We start from the raw sequence: 10,804 nt of genomic DNA on the forward strand, positions 1-10,804 counted from the left end.
CAGGATATCTAGATATACTATACAATCTGAAAAGTTCAGGAGTGGTGGTAAGAGGGAACTGAAAATGAGAGCAATCTGAGTAACGTCAAGCTAAGGAAATGAACTTATTATGAACTAATTAAGTCTTGGGGAAAAAAAGTACATGTTTGTGTTCAGTGTGGTCGCTTGAGGATAAAAAAAGAAAAAACACCCAAGTTAGTGGTAGCCACGTTGGTCTTTGTCTTCCACGATGTGACCCCAGGAGCCCAAAAAATACAATTAGTAATAAAATGTCAATGTTTCTGAAAAGGTTCTGAACAAAAAATTCTGGGAGAGTTTGGAAGAAATAGCCTGGTACAAGACATTGGTCACCAGAGATTCTAAAAAGTAAAATTCTAAATTCTAAAAGCAAAATTCTAAAAAGCAAAATTCTTAGGCTAGGAAGCAAAGCCTAAAACATACATGAGTTAGAGAGGCTGGCCCCAGTATGCGTGAGAGTGTGAGGGAGGATCTCTGGATTAATTTAAAAAGCCAATTTTCTTTTTTATGATGATGCCAAATAACAGTAAGCAGACATTCTCATTTGAAATAGGCTGATCTAATATGGATACTGTTCTGACTTAAAGAAAGAATCTTAAATATGATAAGAAACCTTTAGCTACGGGTAACATTTACTTTACACACAAAATATTTGAGTGCCCTTTATAAACGCTGTGCTAATTCTAGATGCAATTGTTAAGTGAGAGCCTATGGACTCCTACTGTCTGTATTAATTCTCAAAGTGCTAATAATAAAAAACAGACTCCCTCCCTGACTTCTTTGGTAGCAAACCGGTTTAAATGAGGCTATGGTTATTTTAGAGTTTAATTCCTCAGCAAAGTTATAAGACTGCTAGACACAAAAATGTAGGCCTTCAGAGTTTAATACAGCAAAAGTGCATGTTAAATTCTCTTACTGTTTTCCAAATGTGAATATGTTGCATGCATAAATTAACATTCATTTATGTAAACTTTGCTGGCAACAAATAAAACACACATATGCTGCACTCAACTTGGCTCCATTTCCTTTGTTTTCTGCTTTGGGAAAAAACTGAACAAAAGTTGTAGTCATCCAGTTTTCCTGTAGCGCAGTAACACTCTTAACTACCTTTTGTAAATGTTTTGCAATAGCCAAGCAGAAGTATGTAAATAATAATTTCAAGTTCAACTCACTAGTTTTTGTTGAATTAAGACAAACGGAATAATACCATAACATTTTCACATTGAGTGACAGTGATGGGGAAAAATGCGTCTTGGAAAAAAGAGCATAAAATAAGAAACACATTTACCTATGCAATAACCTGGTAATGTAATCTTATTATCAGGAGAAAAAAAAAAAGAAAAATGAGAGAATGAATATATTTTATCACTTTGAATTCAGCGTTTTCTTAAAAACAAGAGCTCATATAAATGAATAACAAATCTTTGTATTTAACAATAGTTAAGTAGTACCAACTGTAAAATTACTCTGCTCTCCGGCTGTTCCTGGATATTGTGTGTGTTGGTTTAATCTAATGTGTATTGTTGCGTGGTATCCCCAGGCACAGTCAAGTAAAAGCTAAAGCTATACAGAAAAGCCTACATTTTAAATGGGTCTTGTCATTAATGCTTTATTAATTGCCCCAGGCTACACAAACCCAAAGCCAGGCGAGCTATAACAATATGACACATTAAGGTCAAATCCAATTCCTGCTGTGTTTTATAGAATGGGCCAAATATTGAGTTAACAGCAGGAAAGGCAATTTATGGGCTTTTCTTTCCATCTCCTGATTATTTGATCTAAATTAGATAGGAATTTTTTGAGATAACAAAAACACCTTCACTGAGTAATATAAAAGAATCTTGCATCATTGTCTATGATGCTCAAAATTATCTCCTTTAAGGTTATAATTTTAATATGATGGAACAAAGCTGCAATATAGAATGTCTTATATACCCACTTAAAAAAAAAAAGAAAAACAAAATTTCACCATACTTTGAAATTCAATTAATATCAAAAAACAACAGAGCCTACCTTTACGTCAGAAGTATCTCTCTGACTAGTTCTCCATGACCTTGCGACTGACGAGAAGGTTCGATCTGGGTGGTCAAACTTTCCATCATTTGCATTGAGGAAGAAGGTTGTGAAAGGTTCCTAAGCAAAAAACAGAATCAGAAATGTGACTGTCAATACAGCTGTCAACACAGCTGCCCTCGTCCCTTTGTAAAATATGGCTATCTTTGACACTCTCTCGAGGTAGAAGCAGAGCAAGCCTAGAAAGATGCCCACACCCAGGTGCCAGAAGATGCTGGTCTGGGTCTGACCGGGCCACTGAGGCAACTGTCACTCTGGACCCCTAGCAGGTCATTTTGCTTCTTGGGCTTCCACCTTCTGGTCTATAGAGTAAGGGAGTTCCGGTGCCCTATGATTTTTCTCATAAATGATTTTCATTACTGTCAATTCATAACTCAGATTTTCTAATAATTAAGGCCATACATACTGACATGGCAATAAGAAAACTCACTCTGACACTGATCCCTGCAGTGTGGAATTAGGCGGGGAATGTCCATCTCAGATTACCTGGGAAAAGCTTCTAAACTACTAGTACCACACTATGATTTGACGATCGTTTTAAAAATGCAAAGCCCTGCTTAAAAATCCAACAGCTCTTGGAAGATTCTTGGAGGAAATCTAAACTACGGACTCTGTTTCACGGGAGCCTGACGGGTCTGGAACCTGCTTAACTCTCACCTCTTCACTATTCTCTTCTTCATCTTCTAATATATTGCCATTCTATTCTCACCTCTTGTCCTTAATGTGTGATGTTCCCTTTGCCTGGAACAAACTTATCCCTTTCCCTCACTATCTTTACCTGGCTAAGTTCTTTTTATTCTTTAAGACTCAGCCGAAGCTGGGCTCGGTGGCTCAGCCTGTACTCCCGTGCCTTTGGGAGGCTGAGGTGAGTGGATTGCCTGAGCCTGCGGGTTTGAGACCCGCCTGGGCAGCGAGACCTCATCTCTACAGTAAATCAAAAAATCAGCTGGGCGTGGTAGTGCATGCCTGTAATTCCGGCTACTTGGAAGGCTGAGGTGGAAGGATCGCCGGAGCCCAGCAGGTCGAGGCTGCAGTGGCCGGGAGCGGCCACTGCACTCCAGTCTGGGTGACAGAGTGAGACTCCAACTCAAAAAAAAAAAAAAAAAAAGAAAAAGACTCAGCTGAGATGAATATTTTCCTGGAAGACTTTCCTTGATTTACCAAGGCTCTCTAGTATGCTCAAATAGCAACCTATATTTCCTCAAGCAGCACCGAAGGGTGTTTCACACTGTTTAGTAACTGACTGTTAACTTGTCTCCATTCCCTCTATGGGTAGGTTCCATATCTATTATATTTGCCATTTTATCTTCAACACTTAGAACAACTCCTGGTACACAGAAGTTGTTCTATGCATAATCTGTTGGATAAACAAATAAAATAAACTCTAGATCTTCTTGTATTCTGTGACTACTACCTCAGGATAACAGAGTGTCTATTATCCAGTACGTTTCCATAGCAGGAAACCTGGGAATACCTTTACTGCAATGTCTTAATGCATTTAATTTTAATGTTATTGCTTTTTTCTGTAGTTATGTTGGGAGTTCTCGTGTTGGGAGTTGTTTTGCTCTTATATTTTTGATATCATTAAATTTGCTTTCAAATTTAAGAGGATTAAATAGCATTCATTTGTACTAAGGGTTTCTTAGTTAGCTATAGATATCAATAACTATAAAGAGTTTGGTGTTGGGAGAGAGAAAGGTATGATGAAAGAGATGAGATCAGGAATGAGATAGCAAGATCCATGCTAAGGGGGCATTATTGATTCACCTGAGGATAAGACATGCATGCAGGAAGCCCATGTTGCTGTTTAAGATTTTAAGTGACAGGAGAGACAACTAGACGTTTGCAAAATTAAGTTAGGACAAAAATTATATGGCATGGCTTTCTCTAATTATTTTGCTTTGTAAACTTTGAATTCACTATTGAAAATAAGGCAATAAATGCAGTACATCTGATCACTAAATTAAATTATATTGAAATGGGCATATAACAATTCTAACAGCAGCAACAGTAAAATGAATGAAATATGACAGATTTAAGTTTGAATCTTGGTAGAACTATCTATCTATCTTGGGCAAGTTACTTAACTGTAAATAAACATGTCAAATAACTGTGTCTCCATTTCTTCATCTATGTAAATTGGGAAAGACAATGTCTTGGGGGTAATTATGGGAATTAAGTAAGATTAAATGAAATAATATAGAGAAAGCCTGACATATCTTACCTGATACAGAGTCATAAAAACGATGACCAGCTTGACGCAATGTGCCAAGTATTCACTACTGGACACCCCATGGACTGCCAGTTCCCTTGTCTCCCTGATGAGACTCCTAGTTCCTCAGGGCTTATCTTGTATCTCAGTGGCAAGCACAGTGCTTGGCTCATGGTGAAAGTTTGATAAATGTTTGCTGAATGCAAGGTGCTGTTGGGACATGGGGCTACGGGTGGTGAGAGTAAGACTGAGTTTGTCTTTGCAGCTCTTAGCTACTAGTAGAAGTTTGACCAAACAGTCGTAACTTCAGAATCATCTTCATTATTCTTGATACTGATGTAAGGCATTTAATTTTTGCCATAGTTAGTAGGCAGAGATTAATTTGGAGGGATCAGACTTGTCTCTAGGTTTTTTAACCTATTAAACAGATGTGAGTGAAAACCCACTTATACATGCAAAGTCTTACTTATCATCAGCCACTAAAAGCTAATCTCTACCTCAACCTAAATTATAAAATCCTTTCTAGATTTCAACGCTTAACAAAGACATGCCAAGAATAACACTGACAGGCATAGTGAAAAGAACTCTTCAATGGAAGAATGATTTTTATTTCTGGCAACAAAGTTATGAATGAATCTGGTGACACCCAAAGCAGAGACTATTGAAGAATTTCACATTTCACTGTGTTAAGTAACTTTTAAGAAGATCTGATTAACAACTGTTTTAGGGTCACATACTACATTACTGACATATATTCTCATTATTCCTGAGGGCCTCCAGCTGCTACTGTGGTTGAGTACTAATAGAAATTGATAACCTATTTGTTTATAAGTAAGTATTGATCTTTCAAACTCTGATTACCATGGAGATTACTTTTTTCCATGTGTTTTCCTGTTACCTCCAAGGCACAATGCAAGGACTTTCTTTTTCATTTGACTCTTGTCTGACTAGCATAGAGAATCAGGTGGTACATTAAGCTTATGTAACTTTTATATTTATTTGCCTAACACCTGTCAGTTAAGCCATTTTCTATATGGACATCAATATATTAGATGTTTTATCATTATATTAGAAGAGTTTTCAGCTTGGGAGATAAAATATATAAACAAATATTACACAGCAGCTTCAGAAATTGCAATCCTGGTACTCGTTGGGCTTTAAAAACTTCAGGTGAGGACCTGCGATCTAAATGGCTCAGGGCAGAACTTCTTCTGAGTATATCCACCCCAATGTTACCTCACATCGTCTAACCTTTTTTCAGTGATGGAACACCAAACTCACCTGGCCTGCGCCGGGAGATAACTACTGTATTCTATCCTACCTGTGAGTCCCCTGCAAGGACACTGACAGCCTTTCCAGTCTTTCAAAATTACTACAGATCAATTAATTCTACCATGAGCACCTAACGCAGTTCCTGCTTTCTCTCCTCTTGACCCAACTCCTTTGTTCTTTTGTCATTTTGCTTAGTCATCCTTAAGAAGTTTTCCCTAAGTCCTCCCCTTGGAGTTTTCTTCTCTTCATTCCAGTTAGAAGCCTAAACAAACCCCGTCCATTTGTAATAGGTAGTGCTTGGGACATAACTACAGCAAAGAAAAGCTAAATATTTGAAGAGATAGGAAGCATAATAAAGACAAAATGGAAGGGAAATAACAGTGAAAAGTGAACACTCTTTGTGCAAGGCACTATATTATCTCAGCTAGCTCAATCCTCACAGTCATCCTTCAGAATAGATAATTATTCTCTTTCACATCTGAGAAAATTCAAGGTTACATTCTAAGAAATGGAGGAACCATTACTGCTACTGGTCTTTGTCTAACTTCAGAAGTTTATTTTCTCTAATATCTTTTGAAAGAATCCAGAAGTATGTTTTAGAATATTACAGGAGTCTCAATGAATTAACCTATGTACCTACCATATGCACCAGACTCTTGGTTAAGTACTCATCTTCCTCTAAGTAAATATGCATTGTCCTTAAGCATCAGCATTCAGGAGAAACATGACAACAGTATTTCACTCAGAATCATTATCTTTGTGATACTGAGCAAAAGTGCACTGCAAAAGGGCTTTTACTTTTTTTTTTTTTTTTTACGTGCCGGAGTCCAGCTCTAGCTGGTTTCAGGGTACCCCAAAGGTGGAGATGGCATTGGCGATTGGGGGGAAGAAGAAAGAGAGAGAGAGAGAGAGAGAGAGAGAGAGAGAGAGAGAGAGAGAGACTGGACCCCTGTCTAGTGCAGAAGCCCTACTTTTTTTAAAACTACAAATATATACTTTTAAAGATACATTATAGTCTGTGAATAACATTCAGTTATTTCTGTATAGATGTTATATGTCTAGGATAAGATTTAAAGGAAAAAATTCCAAGTCAAATGTGTGCTTTTATATTAGTTAACATCTGAAGAGACTCCAAACTCTGTTATAACAGATTGTCATCATCTGCCTAAAGGTGGCTATCAAGAAAAGTCTTTTCCAGGCAACGCTTATACACTGTTGGTGGGAGTGGAAATTTTATGGAAAGTGATATGGAGACTACTCAGAGAACTAAAAGTAGATCTGTCATTTGACCCAGCAATTCCACTGCTAGGTATCTACCCTGAGGAACAAAGTTTGTTATATAAAAAAGATACCTGCACCCACATGTTCATCAAAGCACAGTTCACAATTGCAAAGATGTGGAAGCAATCTAAATGCCCATCAACAGAGGGGCAGATAATGCCCATCAACAGATGGGTCAGCAGATAATGAAAATGTAGTATATCTACACTATGGAATACAATTAAGCTATAAAAAAGAATGAAATTATTTCTTTTACAGCAACGTGGATGGAATTGGAGACTATTCATCCTAAGCAAAGTAACTCAGGAACAGAAACCAAACACTGCATGTTCTCACTTAAAAGTTGGGGAATGGGAAAAAATATTTGCCAACTGTATATCTGACAAAGGTCTAACATCTGGGATCTACAAGGAACTCAAACACACTAAAAGGAAAAAACAAACAGTCCCATTAAACAGTGGGCAAAAGACATGAATAGACACTTCTCCAAAGAAGACATACGGGCAGCCAAGAGACACATGAAAAAGTGCTCAGCCTCACTCATCATCAGAGAAATGCAAATCAAAACCACATTGAGAAAACACCTAACCCCAGTAAAAATGGCCACCATTAATAAAACAAACAACAACAGATGCTGGCGAGGATGCAAAGAAAAAGGAAGGCTTGCTTCTACACTGCTGGTGGGAATGCAAACTAGTGTAGCCTCTTTGGAAGACAGTGTGGCGATTTCTGAAAGAACAAGAAATTGACCTTCCATATGACCCAGCAATTCCCCTATTGGGAATATACCCAGAGTAACTCAAATTATTCTACAAAAAAAGATGCCTGCACACCTATGTTTGCTGCAGCTCTATTCACAATAGCAAAAACATGGAACCAACCATGTTGCCCATCGAAGCTGGACTGCATAAAGAAAATGTGGTATATATATACAATGGAATATTAGGAAGCCATAAAGAAGAACAAACATATGGACTTCGCAACAACTTGGATGGATTTAGAGTCAATCAAACTCAGCAATCTATCACAGAAACAAAGAACAGAGTCCCATATGTTCACACTCATAAGCAGACTTGGAACAATTATAATACTATAAGAAAGGGATTGGCAGTAGTAGGAAACCATCAGGAAGGTGGGTGGGTGGGATTGGCAGTTGAGGGAAACTGCCAGGGGAGGGAGGGGCACACCTTATCAACAAGGGTACCTGCATAATCAACGTTTGTACACCTAACCCTGATTGTACCCCACATCTTTATAATAAAAAAAGTGAGGGCTAAGCTAGGACATGGAGGGTGATGTAGTGGACAATAGAGACTCAGAAGGGGAGAGGGAAATAGGAGGGACAAAAAAATCACCCATTGGGTTCAATGTGCACAGGTGGGTGGCAGCTACTTTTAAAGCCCGAACCAAAAACTGTTTGTATCTCCCAAAGCTACTGAAATGTAGAAAAAGAAAAAAAGGCTTTTCAGAGTCTTGTAATACAGAAAAGTGATTTCACTAGAAGTTTGTCTAAAACAATATTTTAAATTTGAGGTGATGAAGTATGTACTTAATTAGCATTTTAAACAATTATTATCATTGCCACACTAAGTACCTCGATTGACACTGATAAGTTTAAGGATTTTAGGTCTAAAAGGCTTGAAAGGTAAAGGACAGATACTGATTTTAATCTGCATTTTATTTTTATGAACATATTCTCAGTGACACAAATTTAAATGCATTTTCCATTTCATAAACTCCGAGGAGTGAGGAGATCACAATTCCCTGGGTCATTAGGCTAAACGCTCAGGAAGCTGTTAGACCATGACGTTTCTAATATCATGACATAAGATGCTTGGGCTAAGGCCCCCAGAAGAGCAATCCTGTAGATTTGTCCCATCCAATACAGTGGCCACTAGCCACATGTCACCACTGAGCACTTGAAATGTGGAATATAAAATACACCTTGAACGTCAAAGATTTAGCACCCAAATATAAAATGTCTCATTAATAATTTTTATATAGGTTACATATTTAAATGAGAACCTGTGGGATACACTGAGTTAACAACATATTTGTTAAAATTAATTCCACCTATTTCTTTTTTACTTTTAAAAGTGGCTACTGGGAGTTTTAAATGACAAAAATTGCTTACATTGTACTCCTGTTGTGCAGCTTGCTGGAGATGATACTAAAAGGGCATCTGTAGGATAAATATGTGTACAATATCCTGCCATACTGTTGCATAGAATCAAGTCTATATTCCATTTCACTGGAATAATAAGTCAACTTAAGGAAAATTCATGATTTGCGATTTAAGAAAGTGTTTAGCTTATTAGGGATAGAAGAGTATTAACTTAAATCAGGCTCTTGATAACGAGTGCTTTTGTGGACTCACTTGGATAAGTCCAAATCTGGCTTCAGACTCATTTGATTGCATGAGAACTGTTGAATACCACTTTATATGTCTCAAAACTCTAGCATTTACTTCTCAAGACAGCCCAGTCAATAACGTAAGACTCCTGACTTCGTTCCATCCCCAAAGTACCTGCGAGAGGTGTGCTAATCCCCATGGTGGTGGCTCACCATAGAAGGGATTGTCTTCATGGGACAATGAATGGTGGTGCGAAAAGAAAATAAATATAAAATAATGGTGTCATGAAAAGGCCTCCCAGAGTGAAACATCTCAGGCTTCAATGTTTCCTAAAAAGTCCCTTCTCTATCAGTTTAGAGGTACCTCTGAGAGTTCCATGTGGACTAACCCAATGGAGCCAAATCAACTTTGGTGCTTAAGAAGCCACTCTCATGGGCCACTTAAGCCCACATATATCTTTTCTTGGTCTCCAGGGTGGATTGCAAGCAGCAAACTCAGTTTCACTGACACTCCTTTATTCTAGGTTTTTGATATTACTCCCTCTCCTGATTTTCTTTGTTTCTGGTTCATGCACAGATAATAAATCATTTCCCACTGGTGGCATCATGACTTGGAATTTGGTTTCGGTTTTATGGTCTGATCATTTGGTAATCAGAGAATCTAATTTATTCGTCTTTTTGTTTTCTTGTCTGTTTGCCTATTTGTGAGCTCAAATCAATTAAAAACATATTTTATGTCCATTGTAAAGAAAATCAGTTCTTTGAGATCTTGACTGGTCACTTTTTGGGTTTCTGTGCTTAGATTTGACCTGAGGCTGAAAATGCAGGATGGAAACTGAGTGTTCTATGTGTCTGTGGGTCTGCGATGCAGAAAGCCTTCACCTCTTTTTTTTTTTTTTTTAAGTCAGAGTCTCACTCTGTTGCTCAGCTCAGGCTGGAGTGCAGTGGCACACTCATGGCCACCACAGCCTTGATCTGGGCTCAGGTGATCCTTCCACCTCAGCCTTCCAAGTAGCTGGAACCACAGGCATGCACCACCCTGCCTAGCTAATTTTTTTCTTTTTGGTTTATTGTAGAGACAAGGTCTCGCCATGCTGCCCAGGCTGGTCTCGAACCCCTGGACTCAGTCATTCCTCTTGCCTCTGACTCCCAAAGTGCTATGATTACAGGTGTGAGCCACCATACCTGGCTATTTCACCTCTTGAGAGACTGTGAAGGACTTTCCTACCTTTGGAGGGTACCATCCATAAACTAAAGGCGTCCTGTTCTGATAGGTTCATAGTGACAGGCACTGAAATATATATAGAATTCTCAAAATCAACAAAAAATAATTTAAAAATAGAACTGCTAATATTTTAAAAGTGCTAGTGTTAAAAACAATATTTCTTAAGTAAATTCTAGTTCAGAAACATTTTCATAAAATAATCCAAGCTCTCCTAATTAAGGTAAATACTTGAACAAATTAGACTAATTTAATAACTTTGGCCTAAAAAAGGAGTAATAGCTTTATGTCTTTCCTTTAGTTTATCATTACAGAGTTTCTTTCTTTTTTTTTTTTTGAGTTGGAGTCTCACTCTGTCGCCCAGACTGGAGTGC

The 10,804-nt window shown here is 37.9% G+C and overlaps 1 protein-coding gene across 2 annotated transcripts in view; it reads right to left on the reverse strand.

Moving 5' to 3' along the window:
- Nucleotides 1-10,804, reverse strand: part of NBEA (neurobeachin) — a 234,495-nt gene that overhangs the window by 71,773 nt on the left and 151,918 nt on the right. For both annotated transcript variants that reach the window (XM_008060378.2, XM_021713545.1), the window contains one exon: nt 2,032-2,151. In XM_008060378.2, coding sequence (XP_008058569.1) covers nt 2,032-2,151 — 120 coding nt within the window. The remainder of the gene's footprint in view (nt 1-2,031; nt 2,152-10,804) is intronic.

Source organism: Carlito syrichta, unplaced genomic scaffold, assembly GCF_000164805.1.
Source record: "Carlito syrichta isolate Samal-C Ts95f unplaced genomic scaffold, Tarsius_syrichta-2.0.1 Scaffold304601, whole genome shotgun sequence".
NCBI lineage: Eukaryota > Metazoa > Chordata > Mammalia > Primates > Tarsiidae > Carlito > Carlito syrichta.